The 26,796-nt window shown below is 37.9% G+C and overlaps 1 protein-coding gene across 1 annotated transcript in view; it reads right to left on the bottom strand.

Moving 5' to 3' along the window:
* LOC131077930 (nicotinate phosphoribosyltransferase 2) overlaps positions 1-26,796 on the bottom strand; it is a 257,965-nt gene that overhangs the window by 178,024 nt on the left and 53,145 nt on the right. Inside the window, exons 4-6 of the mRNA XM_058015527.2 lie at positions 8,821-8,940; positions 8,396-8,530; positions 8,250-8,311 (exon numbers count right to left, since the gene is read on the bottom strand). Of these exons, the coding sequence (XP_057871510.2) occupies positions 8,250-8,311; positions 8,396-8,530; positions 8,821-8,940 (317 nt within the window). The remainder of the gene's footprint in view (positions 1-8,249; positions 8,312-8,395; positions 8,531-8,820; positions 8,941-26,796) is intronic.

Here is a 26,796-nt window from a genome sequence, read left to right as displayed (position 1 = left end):
TGGTAGATACATGCTCCAATAACACATCTTTACTCTGCACTTTCTCTCTCAAGAAATGATATTTCAGCTCAATATGCTTGGTTCTAGCATGAAACACCGGGTTCTTTGAAATATTTATTGCACTGGTGTTGTCACATAAAATCTTTACTGGATCTATAATCTTCAGCTTGAATCCTTCCAGAATGTGTTTCATCCAGATTGCTTGGGTACAATTCATATACGCTACAACATATTCAACTTAAGTGGTGGACTATGATATACAACTCTGTTTCTTGCTACTCCATGATACAAGTCTTCCTCCAAGAAAGAATGCACCACCGGTTGTGCTCTTCCTATCATCAACATTACCTGCCCAGTCTGCATCCGTATAAACCTTCAAATCAAAGTTACCTGCATATGGATACCATAATCCATAGTCAATAGTACCTTTCAAATATCTGAATATCCTCTTGGTTGCTATCAAGTGTGTCTCCTTTGGATTCTTCTGAAATCTCGCAACTAAACCAACTGCATGAGCAATATCCGGTCTGTTGTGAACAACATAATGCAGTTTCCCTATCATTGACCTATACTCCTTTTCATCAACAGATGCGGCATCTTCCTCCTTAGACAGTTTACAACCTGTAACCATTGGTGTCCCAACTGGTTTACAGTCACTCATTCCAAATGTCTTCAATACCTCTTTCACATATTTAGACTGTGATAAAAATACCACTCTTCATCTGCTAAATTTGCAAACCTATGAAGAATCTTATCTCTCCTACTAGAGACATTTCAAATTCACTTTTCATCTCATTTGCAAAGTCATCACTCATGTCATCATTGCCTCCAAATATGATATCATCCACAAACACTTCACTAACCAGTATCTTATCTCCTTCAGATTTGAGATATATATTGTTGTCTTCACTGGTTCTCTGAAAACCTATCTTCATCAGGTGTGAATGTAGCCTTTCATACCATGCTCTCGGTGCTTGCTTCAAACAATATAGTGCTTTGTGCAGTTTACACACCATATCCTTTGCATCAGTCAGAGCATAACCATCTAGCTGCTCAATGTATACTTCTTCTTCCAATATTCCATTTAGAAATGTTGACTTCACATCCATCTGATATACTTTGAATCCCTTATATGCTGCAAATGCAAGTAGAGTCCTAGCACCTTCCAATCTAGCAACTGGTGCAAATGTCTCACCATAGTCTTCTCCTTCTTCCTGTGCATAACCTTTGCATACCAATCTAGCTTTGTTTCTGACTACTACTCCATCTTCATTCAGTTTATTCCTGAATACCCATTTAGTACCTATCACATTTTTATTCACCGGTCTGGGTACTAAAGTCCATGTGTTGTTCTTCTCAATCTGGTCAAGCTCCTCCATAGCTTTAATCTAGTGATCATCTCCAAATGCTTCCTTAGCAGTTCTAGGCTCAATAGTGGAGATCATGCAAGAATTCTCTCTAATTCTTCTTCTGGTTAACACACCAGCATTTTTATCTCCAATAATCTGGTCAAGATTATGATTGAGTCTCACATACCTTGGAATGACATGATCATTATCTTCAGGTTCTTCTTCCTCACTTTCATCCACTTCTTCTCAATCTACCTGTTCCGGTTGAACTGGTACTACAGCATTCACTTCATCAAATTCTGGCTTTACCAATTTTGGTTCCAAAATCAGAATGCAAGGTTCATCTTCCTTCTTTTCCTTACAGGTTTCTCCTGAAACTTCAAGATACCCATCCACTCGAACATCAGCACTTTCAATGATTCTTTGTGTTCGGTTGTTGTAACATTTGTAGGCCTTACTCTTGGTGGAGTAACCAAGAAATATGCCTTCATCACTTTTAGCTTCAAACTTACTAACATAGTCACCTCTCTTGATAAAATATTTACTGCCAAAAATCTTAAAATAACTGACATTAGGTGATCTAGCATACCAGTATTCATAAGGAGTTTTATCCTTACCTCTCTTTACCAATATCCGGTTCATAGTGTAGACAGCTGTGCTGACAGCTTCTCTACAGAAAGTTTTTGCTACTCCTCCTTGTATAAGCATCGTTCTAGCAGCTTCAACAACTGATCGATTGTTCCTCTCTACAATACCATTCTGCTGTGGTGTCCTCGGTGCAGAAAGATGCCTCTTGATTCCATTGTCTTCACAATATCTAGTGAATTCCTCTGAAGTAAATTCACCTCCTTGATCAGTCCTCAAACACTTTATCTTCTTACCACTTTCCTTTTCAGCTAGGGCCTTGAATGCCTTGAACTTACTAAAGGCTTTTGTTTTATCCTTCAAGAATGTGACCCACATCATTCTTGAGCAATCATCAGTGAAGATCATAAAATATCTATCACCTTGAATACTTTTAGTTCTTATTGGTCCACATAGATTTGTATGAACCAAATCTAACAAATGTTCTGTTGAGAAGGATTTGCTCTTAAAAGTTGAGGATGTCATCTTTCCTAACTGACATTCCTTACACAGAGCACCAGTTTGTCCAACTGAGGCAAACCTCTTACCGACTTGGACTTACTGACCTTAACAATGTTATCAAAATTTATATGACAAAATCTTCGATGCCAAAGCCAACTATCATCTACTTTAGCAATTAAACAGTTGTTGACTTTAGGATTCAGGTGAAACAGGTTACCTTTTGTCTGCTTGCCGGTTGCAATCAGTTCACCTTTGCTCCCATAGATTTTGCACGTTCCATTCTTAAATTCCAATGGATAACCTTTGTCATTGAGTTGAGCTACACTTAAAAGATTGTGCTTTAATCGTTCAACCCAGTAAACATCATCTGCACTGCTCTTTCCATTAAGAGAAATGGTTCCCTTTCCTTTTACCATGCAAGGTGAGTCATTTCCAAATCTCACAACTCCTCCATCAAATTCCTTCAATGTAAGAAATTTACTTCGGTCATTGGTTGTGTGGTGTGAACAACCACTATCTATGATCCAATCATCAAAACTATCCATGCGAAAAACTAATGCCTTTTGATCAGATGTCTCCTCTTTAATGGCAACAAAGACAATGTCTTCATTAGCATCTCCCTCAGATTCCTCATCAGTGATACCACCATCAACTGCAATGAGACAATCCCTTTTGCCTTTTCCTTTGTACTTCTTGTATTTCTCATGCTTATGTTCATTGTCACCATGAGGACAGTTAGCTACAATGTGTCCAATCTTGTTACATGCAAAACATTTCAAAGGTAATTTACCTATGTACTTACCGGTACCTCTGGGTAACCGCTTGGCCAACAATGCTTCAAGCTCGATCAGACTGTCTTCATCATCAACTTCTCTACTAGATCTAGACTCATAACTGTGACTAACATCTCTGCTTTTCCTCATAGAAGGGTTAGAAACTGAAGCTCTAAATGCAGATTCGGATTTCTGAGCACTACCATCATAACCATTTAATTCAAATGCAGTAAGCTTACCAATGATGGAGTCAAGAGTTACCTTAGTTTTATCAATAGACTTTAACTCCTGAATGGCTGCAACTCAGATAGTGTAGACCGGTAGAAGGGTTCTCAACACCTTACTAACCACTGTGGCATCCTCCACTTTACCACCAGCACTCTTGATCTTACCAACTATCTCCTTGATCCTCTGACCATACTATTGTATATTCTCTCCTTCAGCCATCCACATGTCATCAAATTTACCTCTCAGACTCTTTTTTTTGGCAATCTTCACATGCTCATCACTGCTATAGATTTCCTCAAGTTTCTTCCACACCTCATAAGCAGTCTCCAGACCATGGACATCAACATACTCTGAATCAAACAAAGAACTGATAATGGCCTCCGATGCTTGATTATTTTCTTGTTGCTCTTTCTTTTGATCATCAGACATAGTCCCACTAGGTGCAACATATTGAGTACCAACATGTTCCCAGTATTGACTTCCTAGACTCTTGATATAGATTTTCATTCTATCACTCCATATTCTGTAGTTTTCCCTATTAAACTTCGGACCTTCTTTCTTCATCATGTTCTTCAAGATCTTTACCTCAAGCTGTAAGGCTTAGACACTAGAGGACCTGAAATGATCTGATACCAATTGATGGTATGATGAATCAATAAGGATCTAGACAACTACTGAGAGGGGGGGGGGTGAATCAGTAGATAGAAAACTGACTAAACTTTCACCAAACTCAAAAACCACCTCTCAGTCAAGTATACTGGTTGACTGTCATATCAGAATAACAGTAAAACAACTCTGAAACTCTCAAACAGTGTTCCACGGGCATTGGGGACGGGGGGACGGGGGGACGGGGGGGACGCGTTTCCGGGACGGGGGGACCAAGGGCCTAAATTTGGGGACGGCGGGGGGATGGCGGGGGGAGGCGAGGGGGGTGGCGGGGTGGTGGCGCTCATATACTTGTACATATACATATAGTACTTGAAAAACTAGTTTTGAAAAGATGTATGACAGTATTACAGTGTAAGAATTACATTTCAAATGAGACTATAGGAAATTTCAAATACTAAATCTAAATACCAAGATTTCTAAGTTGTGTTGTTATATGGAGCCTAATCAAACTCGAAGGTTAGATTTTCCCTACTTCTATCGGCGCGGTTTCCCCCTATATTTTTCAACAGGGGTTTGGGGGCAGCGCCCCCAAGTTGGGGTCGAGGGGCAGCGCCCCGCGAGGCCAAAAATACTTTTATTATTTTCTAAGGCGTTGGGTGTTATTTTTCTATTGGCCCACGTCCAATTAGAGTTACCCCTTAACCCTCAAAAAACTTAAAAACTCACCTTTTTTAAAAATTTTAATTTTAAATATTGCATATAAGTGGGGGCGACAGGAGACATCTGGGCGTCTCCCTGTCCTTGGAGAGACGTCTGCATGTCTCTTGAAGGACAGGGAGGCGCCCAAACGTCTCCCAAGGAGACGTGGAGGCGTCTCCATGTCTCTTTGGGAGACGCCCAAACGTCTCCCAAGGAGACGTCTCCACGTCTCCACGTCTCCCTGGGAGACGCGGGGATGCGGGGATGTCTCCGCGTCCCGGCGGCGCTTGGGTGGCGGTGGCGGGACGGCGGGGGACGTCGCGTCCCCGTCCCCCCGTCCCCGAGACGTTTCTGACGGGGGGACGCGCCCAAAAAGTGGGGGGCGCGTCCCCGTGGAACACTGCTCTCAAACCTCTTGACCAAAACATCCAAATACTTTATTGACAAAAGTAAAAGCACATTTCAGATTACAGTCGGTCATCATATCATATTTAAGTGGATTTAGCAGTTAAGCAAATTAACCATAGCAAACATAACCACAAAAACATTCACCACTTGACACAATGATTTTGACATGGAAACCCAAATGGGAAAAACCAAGGTGGGGATGAATACCCACAAGTATTCTGAACTCTTCTGAAGTTCGCCCTGTTAGGAGCCAAGCTTGTTAAAGCTTTACAATAAGTCTTGTTAAGAACAGATCCTGTTAGAGACCACCCGGTTAAGGGATTGACTATAATGCCCTATTAGAAGCAATACCCTGTTAGGAATAACCTCGCGAGAGGATTTGAAATCCAAGCTAATAGATCACCTGGTTAGAGGATTTAGATAACACTAAGCTTGTTAGAGCTTACCCGGTTAAGGGATTTGACTGTTGTAATTGTTAGAGAACAATAGGGGTTTGCTGATCTGGTAAATAGCACTACTCTGCTTGATCAGATCCTTTTCAAGCTCCTATCTGCCTTTACACATACTACAGATACATCTCCTAGTTTGGCAACCAATTACTCTTGCACTTAACCAAAATTGCCAACACTACAACAAAACAACTCATCGACCTTATAAGCAAACCAACGAGTCGATAACACATCACAAACCTAAGATCTCATAGAGATTACAAACAAATCAGTTCAAGTATGATCGTTGGATTACATAGCAATCATTGCACATGATTCAAGACAACCTCGACCACTCCTTGATCACCGCTTCATCGATCTCTGTAACTCATCACACGGTTTCCACTACATGCAATGTACTTGCTCATTCCCAAGATAAAACCGTTATCTCTACGCACCAAAAACCATTTGAAACTCTTCTCATACAACATGCATACGTGGCATAATCATTACCGCTCATCATTTGATCATAAACCAATACAACCGATTCACCAAGCTCCATCGGTTGGGGTTTGGCACATCAACAAGTAGGGTTACCGGTTGATCTCACTTCTTCTCTAGTAATACCGGTTTCCTTCACTTGCTCTCCTACCGGTTGCAAAACAACATTATTACAACATCATTACCGGTTATAATTGACATCAATGACAACATAATAGTTCATCAATGCAATCTTCATGCAAATGCCAACATAAAAGATGTGATTAAGAAAAAGTAACTATAACTAAAGGCTATGACCATTCAAAAGAATGCCTTTCTATATAAGTCAAAAGGCATACGTAGAGGTTGGGCCCATAAGAAGATAAGATATAAAATGGGAAGAGTGTCTGAAGAAATGGTGGATTATCAAGGCAGCAGTGAAAATTCCATAAGTTTAGTTATGACTGGACATCAATACATCTCCAGACAGCAGCGATTATAATATGCACTAATTAATATGTTAAGAGGCTACAGCAGATATATATCTGAAATACATAATCAGATTTTATTATTCTATTTGACTCAAGCAACACTCAGAAAACATATATTAATTCAGCGTCATTTATAATTGTCTCGTGATGTGGAAGCGGATTATAAAGGAAGGAATTCCACATGGGGGGGCTCTTGATCTGACAGAGATATCAGAATTAAGGGAAAAGAACTTCAGTAGAAATTCAGATTTATTAAGCTTGCCAAAGTGCTTGGGGGCCCCACACAATAGTTATTCAGATTCCTATAATAAAAGAATCTTCCAACAGTATTTGCAGAAAAGGTTTTGAAGATTTCACAATTTTTGTTGTGTTTTCAGCAGCAGCTACACTAAAGGGAATGGGACCCACTTGTAATACTTCGAGATATTGGTTGTGTTTTAACTTCAGCCCCATTTAAGCTTTTACAAGGAATTTGTTGATTATTGTTTGTGATTTGAGCAATCAGCATTACCAAAGGGTCAACAAATATTTAAGAGGAGTCAACAACATGCTGAAGAATTTTGTTTGGGTAAATCAGAGAGAGTTACCAAGATAAGTTCTACTCTCTTAAATTTTAAATTCAATAATATAATGAAATGTGTTCAATTTTAATAAAGTTATGTTTATTAATATATTACCATTCTCATTTTAATTTAAAATTGATGTCCCAGGGCTAAATTATCTGAAATGGGGACATTCCACAACTAGTAGGTGAAATATCCAACAAGTAATATGCATACTAATCTATGTGATGAAATGGGGTACAAAGCTCAACTAGTAGGTGAAATATCCAACAAGCAATATGCATACAAATAAGGCTTATTTTTCTAACATGTAACATGTTTATATCCCAAAATTTCCACTTTCATGTCACCCTATGGGTCATTATGGCCCCTAAATTGACATCCACAAATCCACACATAGAGGTTTAGTGCTTTAGACCCTTTGACTTTATATTGCCTCCCTCCATCGATTGAACTTCCTATGTGTACCACTATCCAATCTAGAGGTTAATCCTATGATACTTGTGGTTAAACACTACAAGCATAAGGGTTAATCATAATGTATCCTCCATAGTCATCATGTCAACGACTTGACTCACTGATCTTTCTAGTGGTCCCAGTTCATCCTATGGCTCCACTTTGTGGATCCTAGAATGAATTTTTCCACTTGGTTTAAAATAATGTTTCTTCTTAAATTGAGATTTTCTCCCATTATCTTGAAGAAATTGTTGACACTGAGTTATATATTTTTGTTTTAAGCTATTACACACCATTGCCTCTTTGGCAAAAAGAAGAGAAAAGGATCTGGAAGATACCCAGTTTAAAGAAAACAACGCAATTCTGTGCTTTATACATACACCCATTCACGCTGCATTTATTAACTTCCTGGATTTCTAGTTTCAACAATATGAAAAAATACTCCTTGGGTCTAGAGAAGATGCGTTTTCCATCATGGTGGATTATTTGACTTGTAATCTTACATTCTTTTGTATACACGTTATGTGATATATTGTTAGAATGAGTGTTGATTTAAAAAAATTCAGAGTGCAAGGATGAGTATATCCCTCACTAGTAGTACCACTGACAATCATTAATGCCCACTTCAACCATATGAAAGAAACATATGCACTATTCCTAAAGTAAAATTGAAAGGAACCTGGTTGCATCAAATCCACCCAAGTAACAATATTTGGATGCACTTATTCCTCCATCAGGGCCCTACACAGAAAAGTACAAAATTCACTCAGGCACAAAAATCAGGAACACCTGTCTTTTCCAAAAATGAAACTGAAACCAACTTACTTGGGCCCGGCGGAGTCCAAATTCAAGCAAAGTTTTGGAATTGCCAGCAACACGCCTATGTCTTGCAGCGTTTGTTGCAACCAATGATGCATAGTTAACCAAATTAACAAATGGTGTTTCCAAAAGCTGAACAACCTAAAAAATACAACAATATTAAATTTAGCTAAGACATCCAATTCAAGGCCGGAAATTCTGCTTGTGCATTTAGCTAAGACATTCAATTCATGGCCAAGAATTTCAGCTCATTCCAAGTGTTTCCAAAAATACATTTTGATATAACACATAATACATGAACAAATTTTCTAAAGCTGTTGACATAGCCTTAGCTTATCCAAAGCTGCAACCTAAGACAACATATAATAAAAGCAAAGTCATGGCACAGAGTATATTGTATTTGTAACTTAGATTGAGTCTATCTAACTCACCGCTACAGGGCCCTCAACTCTAATGAGGGGTATCTTAGGAAAAACAACTGAACCTTCTGGAATCGCATATATCTTGATGTCTAAACAATCAACTCCTCTCAGATAAACGAAAAATCCCTCCTGCAATATTGGCATGCCTTCTTCAATAAGCATCTTCCAGAAAGAAAATAATCATTTTCACTAAAAAAATATTGCATTTGCCTTACATCTTACAAAAAGATATTAATAATTCCAACATATGCGATAGACTGAAATGAAATCTATCTCAGAGCCAGAAAATACCAACAGATTATTTATCAATGCCTGCATACAGAAGAGACAATGTGAAAATGAGCAGTTGAATGTTTAACAAGGGAACCTTCAACATGGGGACACAAGACAAGGTATCTTGTAAAAGCAACAACTGACAATGAATATAAAAATACAGCATTTGTATTGAATTTGATAACTTCTGTGTATTGAAAATTTGTTTTTTTAATTTAGTTTTAGATTTCTTTTGGCCATTGGATTTCTGCCTAGTAGCTTATTAGGCTTTTCAAATTTATCGACCTACTTTAGTAACTGGTTAACATTAATATAATTTTCTTTTTTTGGTGGATCCAACTTGTCAACGATCACCAACTCACAAGCCCAAAGGGTTTGGGTCTAGCAGTGGAGAATGAAGAGTTTCATACCATAGACCCAAGTTCAAATCCTACTAGGCAAACCCCATGTCTGCCATGAGACGCTCCACAATTAAACCCTAAAATTTATACCATAGTTGGTGAATAGGGGCAATTTTTCTAAATCATTTGTAATGCTCCCTAAAAATTTCCTTGCCAATGCTCTTTTGTACCCTAATCTAACCTCTATCCTATCTATACACCCACCATGAGTCTTGAGAAGTCTTCGGTGTGTAGATGAGGCTTCCATATTTCAATCACCCAAGCTTAAGTTTGCAACTTCTTCTTTTGATGCAATTGAGGATAGATGAGCCCCAGCATGTGGCATCCCTTGTTAGTCTCTATAATCTTACCTATCAATGGTAGGAAAATTTCCCCTGGTTTGCTGCCTATACCTCAATTGACTAGTGTTGACAGTCAAGCTAGGGCTTCTCTGATGTCCCCATCTAAACAATCAAAATATGACAATGCCATTCTAAAATAGAATTTAATAATAAATAACAATACAATTAAAAATATAAAAAAATTTAAATTTAAATTTGAAAAAAAAAGAGAAATAAATATATATATATATATATAACCAAATAAATGAATAGAATGAACTAAATAAAATATTAATATTAATTACATATTCATTAAAAATTAATATAAATTATACAATATTATATTATTACAAATCACAAATAAAAAGTTCTCACCAGTTCCTTGAGGGTGATTGATGTTGCTAGCATATCAAATGATAAACTTTGGGGCAGACCAGATCTGACGTATGTCAGAATGATCTCCCTTGCAAAAGTATAAGAATCCTTCCAAGTGAAATACGAACCATACAATTATGGTGACAATGACCTTTGGTAGTGATTCATTAAAATGATTAATCTCTTATATTTATATGAGAAAACGAAGGTGACAGCTTGATCAATAAAGATAACAATGATATTAATATTCGATACAAGCATAGAAGATAGCATTTGATAAAAAGAAGACCAGAATTAGTCAACAACGATAATAAGTATCAACAAATGACATATCCTAAACAAGATAGGATTATAGATGAGAATCGATAATAAATTACCTTGAAGACTAGACGGAGAGTTTATGATCCTTCAAAGCTACGTAAGACTCATTAGAAGGCAGTCAAGTGTTTACGTTCCAACCAATATGTAAGAGGATATAAGAGACTAAGTCGATAAAGCCAATTAAAATACCAAGAATCACCACCTGGGATTAGTTAGTAATAAATAAGATAATATTAAACGATATCATTGGTCGGTTATGAAAGGGTATAAGCCATGCCGGTTGGAGTGCAATCGATCCTTTTGGTATTGCAAGATATAAAAGGAAATTGGATTCACTCCGAAAAGGGGGAAGGGAGGCTGCGTCAGCACAGACTACAGAAAAGGTAGGATGTTAGCACTTATGCCATAGGTATATATATGTGTGTGGACATGCGTGCCACACACATATATATATTTAGGATAAATCTGTCATATGTAGTATGTAACCAATCTCTCTGACAGAATTATATTGTTATTATAATATTATCTTATATATATATATATAGATATATCTATATACATGTGTGTATACACATATATATATATATGTATATATCTGCAATATACTTGTTCATGTAGAATCAATAATAGGAAAAAAGAAGTATGTAAAGCAGACATAAATTATAATTTAAATAATAATGGAAATGTAAATTGTTATGACATGCCTTATGTTGGGTGTTAATGGATGACAATAATTTGGCCAATATCTGCAATATACTTGTTCATGTAGAATCAATAATAGGAAAAAAGAAGGATGTAAAGCAGACATAAATTATAATTTAAATAATAATGGAAATGTAAATTGTTATGACATGCCTTATGCTGGGTGTTAATGGATGACAATAATTTGGCTATGTGATGGAGACTAATAGAAATAATCCCCTTAGCCTAATTCAAGATTATGATAATCCCTGGTAGGCAGTATATACTGATTACTCATATGCATATATATTAAAGGCTTGGGTGTAGGAAGCCTCACCCAAGACGAGACGGATCTCGCCGGTCCTCTCTGGTAGACTTGGATGGTAAGATGTATCATCCAAGGCAGGAATTGATCATATGACGATCTTCCTTGGTAGGCTTGGATGTAAGATGCTACATCCAAGGCGGGAATCGAATTATCCATCAACTTCCCTGGTAAGGCTTGGAACCATAATTGATTCCAAGAGGAGTTTGGGGATAGCACTTCACGGGAAAACGGTCATTACAAACCACCTAAGGACATATCCCAATACTTCATCCGTATCCTTTTTATTACTTAAGAATTAAGATTTGTTTAAATAAGTAATTGAAGTTTAATTGCAATTTAGATTAGTAAATATATATTTTGTTGCATTCTAACAGTCTGTTTTGCAGGAAAGTGATCTATAACTAGTAGGGACATTACAACTTCACATCTCCCTACTTTTCCGCAAGTGCCCCTTGGATGGCACTTTTGCATGCCCTAAATGACTATCTTCTAAAGCTTAAAGTGCAATCTCTAGCAAGGCTTTTTGACCCCTCTTCACCCAAGGAAAAATCTTCTTCCTATCACCTCCCCTTCTCAAAACTAAAAGAACTAAGGACTCATAACCTATTCTTTATTTCTCATAGGCTCTAAGGGATAAAATAAGGAAAAAAATAATAGTAATTAAGTTGGGCCTAATCATTTTATTTTCAATGGGCAACTTAAATGTTATTATAGGGCCTATGTAATATTTAAAAGTGCTTTTAACACTCAACTCATTATATAATTCAAAAGTTGTTTTTTTTGTAATTTAAAAATTATTTTTAAATATCTGGAGGTAAAAAGTAAATTCAAATAGAGGGTCCAAAAGGCAACTATAAAAGGTCATTTGTTCAAAGCAAATCATCCAGTTTTTGTCATTTTGGTATTCCTTTCATTTTGGAGATTGAAGCATTCAAGGATGAAAACCCTTAATGTAGCAGATCCAGAGGACAAAAACTCTCTTGATTCTCATATTTAGATTTGAGAATGAAAATCATCTTGACCATAAGAGGCAATTTCATTCGGGAATCACGCGTATTGAAAGTTTCATGATTATTTCTAGTTTCAGGAGATTTTTGAAGATCTCCAGTTGTGTTGAGGATTTCTAATTTTCAGATCAGTTATTGAGATTCTTAGTGGTAATGAACTCGCAATTAAATTACAAATCTTGTGAAGGATTGTAGTGAATATCCTAGCTGCTGCGGTGCAGAAAATTATAATATTTTTGGGGGGTGTCCTGGCTGTACAGATCCTATGGCCTACCATCCAGACTACAAGGGTGCTGCATTTTTCTTCAAGGTTGTCGAACTTATTTTCAGTAGCAATTAATACTTTGTAGCTACCCTACTTATTTCCAGCAGCATCTAATATTCTACAGCTGCCATACAAATTCAAGAAGTTGCTGTACTCTTTTAATTCCAATCACAGCTTTGCAAGTGGAAATTGTAGGATGATGTTATTAATGCTTTATGATGTGTGGGTTTGCTCAGAGTATTTGTTGCCACTAATTAATAATAATAATATCTGGTGTATTGGCTGGATATAATATTGAAGAGGTTTCTGCTACATATGCACATCAACATTTATGTGATTTCACATCAGCATTTGATTGATCTCGTGCCATCAAATTATTACCATTGAGGTTTTAAAGATCTCAATAACTAGATATTGGTTTTTAGTTATTGAAAGTCCAGTATTCTATATTAATTCCAGATTTTATTAATTAGAAAATACCAAGGCAGGGTTTATGAATATTTCCATGATTACACAAATCACAAAATGCATGCGTGTATTAATATGCATGATTTGTGCCTTACATATATTCATGCATATTCATGAGAATGATTTATGCCATACACAGATTTGTGTGTATACGCATTACATGTATTCATGTGAATGATTCATACCTTATGTGCTCCGTACCTTATGTACACTTCATGCTTTACCATATATCCGTGTGTATGAATCATACCTGATGCTTTATAATTTATATGGATGCTTCTTGCCTTAAGTACATTTGTGATATTTGTGTGTATGATCCATGTGTATACTTTATGCTTTACATGACTGATTGATGCCTAATATGATTCTCAACATGAATACCTTTCTTATGTGTGCTTGTATTTATATGTTTTCTTCATTACTGTTGTGTTTTCAGCATGACTACTCCATGAGTACTCTTCTCATATATGCTTTGTAATTGCATATATGTAAATGTTGTGCTTTTATGTGTATACTTCATTCTTTGAGTATGTGTATGCCTTATGAGTAATTACGTGTATTTAAGGATACACTTCATGTCCCACTATTCATATGTCCTATACATATATCTATGCATTTGCTTTCAAGCCTGTTTACACCTTTCCTGCAAGACTAGCACCATGTTCTCATGTCTTTCAATACTGTAGAAATCTAGATGTGGTGATCTAATTCTATGGATATGATTCTTAGTTAAACTATGCATAGTAAAGAAAATCTCTACTAGGGAACCTCTACAATGTATCACAAAAGGATACAAACTATCAGGAGTGTTGATGTGTTTTTTATGCACCTCGAACACAAAATAAAATACCAAGGTATTCTATCCTCTCTTGAACAAAGAAACCTCACACGCTAAATAATATGATCAAATGAGACAACTCCAAGGTTTACAATGCGACTTAATGTTGGGAGATTGTTGGATGTTGTTGTTAGTATGCTGCAAATATGTGCTTGAGAGATGTGTTGTCATTGATGTCAACATATTTCTCTGTCTGTGTCAGTGACGCAATGAGTTCAGTGAGTTGGTGTGTTCAGCATAATCAGCATGATGATGATCAGAGTTTACGGATTAAAGGGTTTGTAGAGGACTATTTGTAGATGATTCAATGCAATTTTCAAAGGTCCGCATGAAGATTTGGGTGACTTATGGATATCTAAGTTGTGGCTGCTTTCTCAGTTGTTCAGTGGTGACAGAGTGTCAGTATTTTGATCTACATTGCTCCGCATTGTAGTATCTTGATCTGTGGATTTGGAGAAGTGTTTGGGACGTTGATGTGTGTCTTCAATTCAAGTGGTTCGTGGTTTGGAGCTCCGCAAGTTATTTTTCAAGCTTGACAATCATTGCAGTTAGTGTTTTTGAGGTTCGGTATGATGATGTTGATGATTCTAGTAATTTGTGTCGGTGCGGATGTTGCGGTGGTAATTCATGATGCTTGTGGATGTTTCTAGATCGTGTTCCTTTTGTGTTGGTGGTCCGCATTGATCGTTGAGCGCGTAATTGATGTTTTTCTCCAGTGTGTTAGTGTTCTTCATGTTTTTGGCCAACCAGATGCTTGTAGCGTGTTGCGAATGCTTGATGCATGATCTTTGGAGGTGTAGCATGTGTGTGGCAATTGATTTGGGTCAATGCTATGTCTTAGCCGACATTGCTTGGTCCACATATGGTATTGTAGCATGTGTGGTTATATTTTTGTAATTAAGTGATGAGTGTTGAGTCGACCTTGTTGATCATTCCAAGGTTGATGTCATGTATAAATAAATGTAATATCTTTGTAATTGTGTGGTTTTGTGGTGTGCGAATAATATATTGATCTTTCGGAGGCAGAGATGAAGAGCAAAGAAGGAATTGAAAGTTGTTATGTGCTTAACTGGAACTATAACTAGGCATATGGAGATGCTATTTCTCAATTCATGATCTTACGAATGTGATCCAAATCTATTTGTAAGGCAATGAGCCTTCCCAGGGTTGTAGACCTTCTTTGTTTTTGAGCCCTAAGCTCTAGGCAGTGTGCCTAAATGCATGTGCATTCCCCATTGTAATATTTCTATAATTCTAACAGAGTATCATCTTGTTGTAGGTGTGTTCCTGTTGTGACGTTTTCACACATCGCCCCATTGCAAATGGGGACCCATGTTTTTTGCTCGTTTTGTTCGTTTTCGCTTTGCTTTTTTTTAGGGTTTTGTTAGTTTGTTAGTTGTCTGGATTTAGGGTCAAGCCTTAGGGTTTTAATTACCGTCTTTTCGGACCAGAATCCAGTCGCTTTTGAGAGCTTTTGAGTTTCCTTTTCTAGAATGCAAATTTTGAATGAAATGAATTCGCCAGAATGGTCTAATTTTCAATTGGAATGTTGACGCAGAGTCTAAATTCGTCTAAGTGTTGATGATGAAACATGAATTTTGTCCAATTGAGTAATTTTGACCAAATTTTGACTTTTTTGATTTTTGATCCTAGGCATTTCAAATGATTTGTTTTCGCCTTGTGAAGTGATAAAATGTGTAAAATCATGATATTTTGGCCTGTAGGAGCAAAATCGCTCCTGTCCCTCAGTGAAGGACGGGAGCTCGTTTTCAAATATCTCATCATTCTTGCAGAGTCCAGACAAATTTTACGTTTGAAGTGATGGAGAACGGCGAGATCTTTCCATTGAATATAAATTGAAGATTTTCATGAGCACAGAAATGCCTCCAGGGGGAAGATCGCTCCTGTCCCTCAGTGAAGGACCGGAGCTACAAATTCAATTTCGCCTTGTCCTTGCAAGATTTTGAAAGTTTAATGATTTGAGGACGTCCGAGGGAAGATACTTTGCCAAATGAATATAATTTGATATGCAAAAACGAAGGAGAATGACCTATATTGACCATATCGCTCCTGTCCCTCTCCAAGGGACCAGGGCGAGGTACCTTGTAGCTCTCGTCCCTCTCCCAGGGACCAGAGCGATTTCCTTCATTATGTAAAATCCAGACAAAGGTCAAGGCAAGTTTACGTTCAAAAACAAGGAAAAACATGAGATAAATGCGTTGAATATAAATTGAAGATTTTTGGGACGTCCATAACAGTGCTAAATGCCTAAATCGCTCCTGTCCCTCAGTGAAGGACCGGAGCTACAAATCCAATTTTGCTTTGTCCTTGCAAGATTTTAACGTCTTGACGATGTGAGAAGGTCCAAAGAGGTACATTTTATCAAATGAATATAACTTGAAGTGCTGTCGGGGAGATCAACAGGGTAGCAAGTCCGGCTTGAGTGAGGTCCTGATCCTGAAATTTGGCTAAGTCTGGAATGTCCTGACCCTGAAATTTGACTAAGTCTGGAAACTGAAAAAACCTCCAAAAACTAGATTTTGCAATATAACTCCTGGAGGTCTGAAACTACTCTCAAACATCCTGAAAGTATATATGGAATATAACTTAAAGTATAAGAAAGAAGAAACATAGAAGGAAATGTCACTTATACTTAAATGTTATATTCCATTAAAATTGTCCTGATCGAGAGTGCGAAAAGTCAAATTTCGCTCGTGTCCTTCTCCAAGGGTCCAGAGCGAAATGCGCTCGTGTCCCTCTCCAAGGGACCAAGGCGAATCGCTCGTGTCCCTCACCAAGGGACCAGAGCGAAAATGCTTAGTTGAGCCATTCCTGACCTTGTTTGGACGAATCGAGACATCAAAGGCATGGTGAAGGACGAAATGAGCATGATAGAACATCCAGACTTGATCAAAAAACAATGAAATGATGAAGTTTTGCCTAGAGGGTCAAATTCGCTCCTGTCCCTCACTGAAGGACCAGAGCGAAGTTCTTCATAAGGTACGATCTGGGCAAAGATCAAGCAAACTTTTATGTTCGAAGGCAAGAAAGGAGGTCAATCGAACCCGTTGAAGACAAATTGAAGATTATCAAACGTCAACAAAGGACCAAAATGCTTAAGTTCGCTCCTGTCCCTCAGGAAGGGACCAGAGCGATTTTTGTTGTAGATGATTTTCTCGCCAAATTTCAACCGATCTCAAGGCATGAATGAATGAAAGGAGGCATTGCGAATCCGTTGAATATAATTTTCGAAGGTGATGAAGTGAAATGAGGCCCACAAGAGCAAAATCGCTCCTGTCCCTCAGTCAGGGACCAGGGCGATGAGGTACGTATCTTCCCACTTTTTCATTTTGGCGCTTAAAACACATTTTTTAAATTTATTTAAATGCTAGAAAAAATCGATATTTAATTAAAAGCATTTAAATAGCGCATGGTATGTATTTATTAATTATTTTTTGCCTTTGTAAAAAAATCGAAATTTATTAATTAAAAATAAAGGCATTTAATAATTAATTATTAATTTAATAAAAATCAAAAGGGAGCGCTTGGGTTTATTTTGTCAAGGTCGGCCTTTATTATTTATTAAAAAATCGTTTAATTTGCCTTATTAATTATCAAGTCGGCCTTAAGGTAAGTATGAGGTGAGCGCTATAAAGGGAGGGTGAAAATCTTCATTTTCACATCATCATTTTCATCTCTTACATGCGATTTGAGGAAGACAAAGGAGAAATGCGATTTGGAGTATGCAAAGGAAGGCGCCAAGATCATTCAAGGGGAGGAGCGAATTTCAAAGGGAGAAGTGCTAAGTTGTGTTCAAGGAGGTGCGAATTTATATCCAAAGGAAGGCGTTAGTACTATCCAAGGAAGTGCGAACTTGTCCAAGGCATTGGAGATCACGTCAATGACATATCAAAGATGGCGAAATTGCTAACTTGAAGAAAAGATCACGTCCAAGGCTTGAAGGGTGGCGAAGTTGATAAGAGGAACGTTCTTTTGAAGATCACATCAAGACTATCGAATTTCAAATTTTGCCTAGGCGAATTCCTTTATTTTGCATTTTAGAGTTAAGCTCTCAAGTAAGGTATGGCAAGATCTCTTGTTTTAATTTCAAATTTTGATCGTCATTGCCTTAATTTTGAATTTTGAAATTTTGTTTTGCCTTAGCTCAGTTGTTTTTAGGAAATGATTAATAAAGGACTTATCATTAAGTTTCCTAAAATTTGCTCTCTAATTTATGTTATGTATTGCAAAATCATGTTACTAATTTTGAAATGTTGTGTAGGCGTCAAATGGAGGTCTCTTCAAGGAAAATCAAGCCGGATCAAGGACGGTCTTCGCCAGGACGATCAAGCCAAGACATGGGCGACCTCTTCCAATCCAGCGTTCCAAGGCGAGGTACATCATCCTGCACATCAAGGACAAAAGGAGTTAGAACAAGAGTTAATCAAAGATAGCCTCTCAACGACATCAAATTAAATATCTAGCAAGCTTCAAGTGTCAGATGAGGTGGCGTCCTAGTCATCATTTCTCCAATCAGAGAAGTCCATCTCAGCATGTCCAGATTCAATGTACTTAACTCATGGAAGGTGGCACAAACTCCGATGTACCTACCCCGGCTATCCATTGGTCGATTTTTCTAGAAGGGACATGTGTCCAAGCAATACAATTTTATCATTGGTCAAGCATTAAATGTTATGTAATGGTTGTAACAAACCCTAATTAGGGTTTTCATTGTAAAATCTTGGCCATTGATCTTGAATTGATCTAAGCCATCAAATTGTATTGTGGGCACTATATAAGCCCAAACATTTCATTTGTAAAAGGAGAATTAGAGTGAAAGAGATTTTTAGATAGAATTAGAGAGATTTGTAAATAGTTGAAAGTAGTTAGAGAGTAGAATAGGAGGACAAGGCAAGAAATTGTTGCCATTGATTGTAAACAAACTCCATTTTCATTGAAGTAATGGTGAAATATGTCGTTTTTCTTGCAATTTGCATGGTTTCTTGTTGAGTCTTCAATCTTAGATGGTAGATAATTAGATGAATGGAGGAAATGTGATTGATTGATGGTGGAATTCGTACATCCATACTACTAGCAGTTTGTTGATTGCAGACTTGCCTTGCGTAGTCAACTGGAATCATTCAGCCTAAGCTCAATTTCAATTTGTTGCCTCTTCATTGATATGCATCAACTTGGATGGTATCTATGCCTGCGGTGATAACTTGAACATCATAAAGCTCCCCTTAGAAGATTGCACTAGTCTTGTGTAGATGTTCCATTGATGTCAAAACAAGACCTAGTTAGAGTTTCATCAAAAGGTCAAGTCATTGCTCCTACATTCTTAGTATTAGGATTAGATCCTCTCTTCGCCCTTATCCTTTTTCTATTTTTTTAATCTAAGTTAGTAAGAGCCTGTGTCCAGCAAAGCAGATCGGAAGTTCAATGTAAGTCCCCTTGTGATTCCAGCAAATCACATCATACCACTGGAGCTTGTCCACACGTGGAGACCCCACTAAAAGAACCTTGGAGTCTACCTAACTGATCCTTTACGCGAATCTTCAGCAGTTAGAGACTATTTTCTCAAGAGAGGATAAGATGCCTTTAGGTATTTTATTCTGTGTATGATTGTGTACAAAATACACGTCAACAGAATTGGCGCTAGAGGGAGGGCTGAGCATTTGAAAGTCCGATCTTGTCAAGAACTTTTTACCCTCCTCCACGCTCGACAGATTGAATTAGGAGTGCTTGACAGTGAACACGAACTCTTGAATCCAAGGAAGATCAGTGGAAAGCTTTTTCTCAAACACTCGAAGGAAGGTGACTGCTGGATCGTTAGTTGGACTTACGCAAGAAGGAATCAAGCTGGAACCAGTTGAACGTTCAAGTTGAATCCGAGATATTCAAGATCTCTCTTATTCCAGAAAATCCAAAAAAAAAGCGAAAAATAGAAAATCCAAAAAAAGTGAAAAATAGAAAATCCAAAAAAATCAAAAAATCAAAAAATCAAAAAGAAGGATTTCTCAATGGAGCGACAACAGTTTCACGAGGAGCAACAAGTTGATTTTCCTGAACTTTGGTGGAGGTTAGATACACAACTTTATCCACGTAGATTGTCCGAGTTTGCAAGACCAGGGCAGTGTCGAGTTCACGAGACAGAGGAACATGATGAAATGCATTGCTTGAAGTACTTATCAAGGATGGAATCGGCAGCACAGGGAAAAATCTTCTTTTGGGATGTCCCAAGGCCAGAAACGGAAGAAGGCAACTTCAGTGTCCCAGAGACTAAAGATCCTCTTCTAAGCTTCATGTGGATGATCGAGAGTCAACTCGTTTTGGATGGTGAAATGCGTCTGGAAAACATATTGCTACCATTGTGGTGTAGAATTCACAACTCACCTCACTCGGAATTTACTTGCTTAGTATGTGAAATGGCTATCAATCAAGTCATAAACCAGTTTGGAATGCCAACTTTGTCCGAGGAAGAATGTATCATGAATGGATCTTGGGGTGCACATCTCGCAGCCGAATTTAGGAGAACCTATGAACAGGACATTGCTCCAACATCTGAATGTGAGAAGGATCAAGTGTACGTTGACAATACCAATGCACCTGATGATCAATGTATTACAATGGATAGCCTGCCATGCCTTGCACCTGAAAAGGAATACTATGAAACAAAAGTTGAAGAATCAGTTGAGAATATTCAAGCAATAATAAAGGAAGATCCAGGAGTTGAACAAGCAACTAAAGGAAAGGACGACTCATTCCTTGAAGAATTCTCACTTATGCTACAAAAGGAGATCCTTGAAATTGAATTGCAAGAGTTTTCGAATGGCCTCATTGAAGAAGACAATCAAGTTGAGATATTGAGTGAAGAGCTACAAATTATCATAAGTGAGCCCAGGTATGAAGAACAATTCAAAGGGGCGCTTGAAGATTTTATCACCATTATGCTATTTGAGGAAGCATTGAAAGATTTTGCAGAGGAAACACAAATGGAATCACTGCCAAAATTTTTTCTAGATAAGCAAGTTACTGGGAGTGATATGATCCATCATCAACTTCGACCTCCCGAGACTATACTTGAAGAAGAAAGGTCACCTGAGATTATCTTTGATCCACTAGAGGAGATGTTTGAAGCTCAATCTATCAAGGAGACTCTCATTTTTGAAGATATGCTAACAATATTTCATGAAGATGCCTGGTTTATGCAAGATATCTCAGTGAAAACAGAGAATCTTGAGCTATTCGAAGGGGCGCTGAGCTTGTTTCAAGAGGAATTTCCTAATCAAGATCAATATGTTGTGGATACTCGTGGAATGATTCGTCATCAATGGCGACCTCCTGAAGCAGTTGGTGACCTCGCTTCCGACAATACAATGTCGTCTGAGCCTGAAATACGCCAGGTTGTCTCTTTCCTTAGTCCTAGCCTTGAAAGTTATTATGATTTTGATTATGGGGATTTTGGGAAAACAACTTGCATCTGGATTGATCATGGTCCTAACGAATTACCTCAGTTGATCATTTTGAGTGAAAACTTGCTTGAGTATGAGATGTGCATGGTGAGAGTTTGCCTTTTTGTATTTAAGGATGAATTTGCCCGATTGAGAACCATCACGTTTGCCATGCTCCTGTTGCACAACCTGAGAAATCATGTAAAGTCATGTACATATTTTGCTTCTTTGAGTCGTGTCGAGTCTAGGACTCTTGTATATAGGTTTAGAGTAGGTTTTCTTTTTGTGTTTTTAGATTAGAGGTCTTTTGAGCCTTGTTCTTAATTTGCCTTGAGTCATTTGACTCATGATCTAGTGTGGCTCAGGTAGTTTAGTTGTTTTCTTTTGGTGTGCGTTTTAGTTTAGTTTGCTTTGGGTCGGTTTGTCGGTCGGTTTGCTTTAGTTTAGGTGTCTTGAGTGGGAGCCTCCATCTTGTGAGAAGGGCGTTTGTGTTGTTGCCCGCACCCTGGCAATATCCTGGATCTTATGTTAGACTCATTTCTTAGATATCTATTCATGAAGTGCTCGGAATCCGAGGTTGTTCCTCTTCAGCTTTATCATCTGATCAGGACCTGTATTTGACTTGGAAGGGAATCATTTTCTGTGTCTTGATGCCGACATCTGTTGATTACTATATCTTCACACATTAATAGACTCCGAGTCATTATGGTTTTTAGGCAAAGCTGTGATTGGTGAAAAATCTAAAATCTGGCTTCAGCGCCACCGCAATCCTCAAACCCCAGTAAGCTTCACTGCTTACAAGCCAAAGGAATTGACGAAGAGAAAAAGCAATATCAAAAGGAAAAAATGAGAAAAAAGAGAAAAAAAAGAGAAAATGAAAGAAAAAAATGAAGAGAAAAGTGAAATGAAACGAAATATCAAAATTGGCTAAAGGGAATATGCGAGTAACTCCATCGGGGCTATAGACGCCTGGCTGGCAATGGAGCAATGTTCGTGAGCTTGCGGCGATAACCTCGTCGGGACTATGGACGTCTGACTGGCAGCGAGGCTCTATCCAGGATGCTTTTGAAGTTCAGATATACTACGTAGCCTATCACAGGGGAACCTGAAAGTCATAGTTGTCTTGTCGAGAGGAATGAATACACTTGCACACACCTGGGTAATCAAAGACTAAGTGTCTAGATATGGTTAAGGATTCTCCTTCTACTTTGAGTACATTTTCTAATCTCTTGATGAGCTAGGTTGAATTTTCCAGAGGTTCTAGGTGTCGATTGAGTCTTTATCTCTGAAATGTTTTTCAACATTTATTCAAGGTGGCGCTAGATGTTGTGACGTTTTCACACATCGCCCCATTGCAAATGGGGACCCATGTTTTTTGCTCGTTTTGTTCGTTTTCGCTTTGCTTTTTTTTAGGGTTTTGTTAGTTTGTTAGTTGTCTGGATTTAGGGTCAAGCCTTAGGGTTTTAATTACCGTCTTTTCGGACCAGAATCCAGTCGCTTTTGAGAGCTTTTGAGTTTCCTTTTCTAGAATGCAAATTTTGAATGAAATGAATTCGCCAGAATGGTCTAATTTTCAATTGGAATGTTGACGCAGAGTCTAAATTCGTCTAAGTGTTGATGATGAAACATGAATTTTGTCCAATTGAGTAATTTTGACCAAATTTTGACTTTTTTGATTTTTGATCCTAGGCATTTCAAATGATTTGTTTTCGCCTTGTGAAGTGATAAAATGTGTAAAATCATGATATTTTGGCCTGTAGGAGCAAAATCGCTCCTGTCCCTCAGTGAAGGACGGGAGCTCGTTTTCAAATATCTCATCATTCTTGCAGAGTCCAGACAAATTTTACGTTTGAAGTGATGGAGAACGGCGAGATCTTTCCATTGAATATAAATTGAAGATTTTCATGAGCACAGAAATGCCTCCAGGGGGAAGATCGCTCCTGTCCCTCAGTGAAGGACCGGAGCTACAAATTCAATTTCGCCTTGTCCTTGCAAGATTTTGAAAGTTTAATGATTTGAGGACGTCCGAGGGAAGATACTTTGCCAAATGAATATAATTTGATATGCAAAAACGAAGGAGAATGACCTATATTGACCATATCGCTCCTGTCCCTCTCCAAGGGACCAGGGCGAGGTACCTTGTAGCTCTCGTCCCTCTCCCAGGGACCAGAGCGATTTCCTTCATTATGTAAAATCCAGACAAAGGTCAAGGCAAGTTTACGTTCAAAAACAAGGAAAAACATGAGATAAATGCGTTGAATATAAATTGAAGATTTTTGGGACGTCCATAACAGTGCTAAATGCCTAAATCGCTCCTGTCCCTCAGTGAAGGACCGGAGCTACAAATCCAATTTTGCTTTGTCCTTGCAAGATTTTAACGTCTTGACGATGTGAGAAGGTCCAAAGAGGTACATTTTATCAAATGAATATAACTTGAAGTGCTGTCGGGGAGATCAACAGGGTAGCAAGTCCGGCTTGAGTGAGGTCCTGATCCTGAAATTTGGCTAAGTCTGGAATGTCCTGACCCTGAAATTTGACTAAGTCTGGAAACTGAAAAAACCTCCAAAAACTAGATTTTGCAATATAACTCCTGGAGGTCTGAAACTACTCTCAAACATCCTGAAAGTATATATGGAATATAACTTAAAGTATAAGAAAGAAGAAACATAGAAGGAAATGTCACTTATACTTAAATGTTATATTCCATTAAAATTGTCCTGATCGAGAGTGCGAAAAGTCAAATTTCGCTCGTGTCCTTCTCCAAGGGTCCAGAGCGAAATGCGCTCGTGTCCCTCTCCAAGGGACCAAGGCGAATCGCTCGTGTCCCTCACCAAGGGACCAGAGCGAAAATGCTTAGTTGAGCCATTCCTGACCTTGTTTGGACGAATCGAGACATCAAAGGCATGGTGAAGGACGAAATGAGCATGATAGAACATCCAGACTTGATCAAAAAACAATGAAATGATGAAGTTTTGCCTAGAGGGTCAAATTCGCTCCTGTCCCTCACTGAAGGACCAGAGCGAAGTTCTTCATAAGGTACGATCTGGGCAAAGATCAAGCAAACTTTTATGTTCGAAGGCAAGAAAGGAGGTCAATCGAACCCGTTGAAGACAAATTGAAGATTATCAAACGTCAACAAAGGACCAAAATGCTTAAGTTCGCTCCTGTCCCTCAGGAAGGGACCAGAGCGATTTTTGTTGTAGATGATTTTCTCGCCAAATTTCAACCGATCTCAAGGCATGAATGAATGAAAGGAGGCATTGCGAATCCGTTGAATATAATTTTCGAAGGTGATGAAGTGAAATGAGGCCCACAAGAGCAAAATCGCTCCTGTCCCTCAGTCAGGGACCAGGGCGATGAGGTACGTATCTTCCCACTTTTTCATTTTGGCGCTTAAAACACATTTTTTAAATTTATTTAAATGCTAGAAAAAATCGATATTTAATTAAAAGCATTTAAATAGCGCATGGTATGTATTTATTAATTATTTTTTGCCTTTGTAAAAAAATCGAAATTTATTAATTAAAAATAAAGGCATTTAATAATTAATTATTAATTTAATAAAAATCAAAAGGGAGCGCTTGGGTTTATTTTGTCAAGGTCGGCCTTTATTATTTATTAAAAAATCGTTTAATTTGCCTTATTAATTATCAAGTCGGCCTTAAGGTAAGTATGAGGTGAGCGCTATAAAGGGAGGGTGAAAATCTTCATTTTCACATCATCATTTTCATCTCTTACATGCGATTTGAGGAAGACAAAGGAGAAATGCGATTTGGAGTATGCAAAGGAAGGCGCCAAGATCATTCAAGGGGAGGAGCGAATTTCAAAGGGAGAAGTGCTAAGTTGTGTTCAAGGAGGTGCGAATTTATATCCAAAGGAAGGCGTTAGTACTATCCAAGGAAGTGCGAACTTGTCCAAGGCATTGGAGATCACGTCAATGACATATCAAAGATGGCGAAATTGCTAACTTGAAGAAAAGATCACGTCCAAGGCTTGAAGGGTGGCGAAGTTGATAAGAGGAACGTTCTTTTGAAGATCACATCAAGACTATCGAATTTCAAATTTTGCCTAGGCGAATTCCTTTATTTTGCATTTTAGAGTTAAGCTCTCAAGTAAGGTATGGCAAGATCTCTTGTTTTAATTTCAAATTTTGATCGTCATTGCCTTAATTTTGAATTTTGAAATTTTGTTTTGCCTTAGCTCAGTTGTTTTTAGGAAATGATTAATAAAGGACTTATCATTAAGTTTCCTAAAATTTGCTCTCTAATTTATGTTATGTATTGCAAAATCATGTTACTAATTTTGAAATGTTGTGTAGGCGTCAAATGGAGGTCTCTTCAAGGAAAATCAAGCCGGATCAAGGACGGTCTTCGCCAGGACGATCAAGCCAAGACATGGGCGACCTCTTCCAATCCAGCGTTCCAAGGCGAGGTACATCATCCTGCACATCAAGGACAAAAGGAGTTAGAACAAGAGTTAATCAAAGATAGCCTCTCAACGACATCAAATTAAATATCTAGCAAGCTTCAAGTGTCAGATGAGGTGGCGTCCTAGTCATCATTTCTCCAATCAGAGAAGTCCATCTCAGCATGTCCAGATTCAATGTACTTAACTCATGGAAGGTGGCACAAACTCCGATGTACCTACCCCGGCTATCCATTGGTCGATTTTTCTAAAAGGGACATGTGTCCAAGCAATACAATTTTATCATTGGTCAAGCATTAAATGTTATGTAATGGTTGTAACAAACCCTAATTAGGGTTTTCATTGTAAAATCTTGGCCATTGATCTTGAATTGATCTAAGCCATCAAATTGTATTGTGGGCACTATATAAGCCCAGGCATTTCATTTTGTAAAGGGGAATTTTAGAGAATTAGAGAGAGTTGTAAATAATTGATAGAATAGCAATTAGAGTAGAATAGGAGGACAAGGCAAGAAATTGTTGCCATTGATTGTAAACAAACTCCATTTTCATTGAAGTAATGGTGAAATATGTCGTTTTTCTTGCAATTTGCATGGTTTCTTGTTGAGTCTTCAATCTTAGATGGTAGATAATTAGATGAATGGAGGAAATGTGATTGATTGATGGTGGAATTCGTACATCCATACTACTAGCAGTTTGTTGATTGCAGACTTGCCTTGCGTAGTCAACTGGAATCATTCAGCCTAAGCTCAATTTCAATTTGTTGCCTCTTCATTGATATGCATCAACTTGGATGGTATCTATGCCTGCGGTGATAACTTGAACATCAT

The sequence above is a fragment of the Cryptomeria japonica genome, chromosome 9, assembly GCF_030272615.1.
Source record: "Cryptomeria japonica chromosome 9, Sugi_1.0, whole genome shotgun sequence".
NCBI classification, from domain to species: Eukaryota; Viridiplantae; Streptophyta; class Pinopsida; order Cupressales; family Cupressaceae; genus Cryptomeria; species Cryptomeria japonica.
This window is presented reverse-complemented; position numbering and strand designations above follow the sequence as displayed.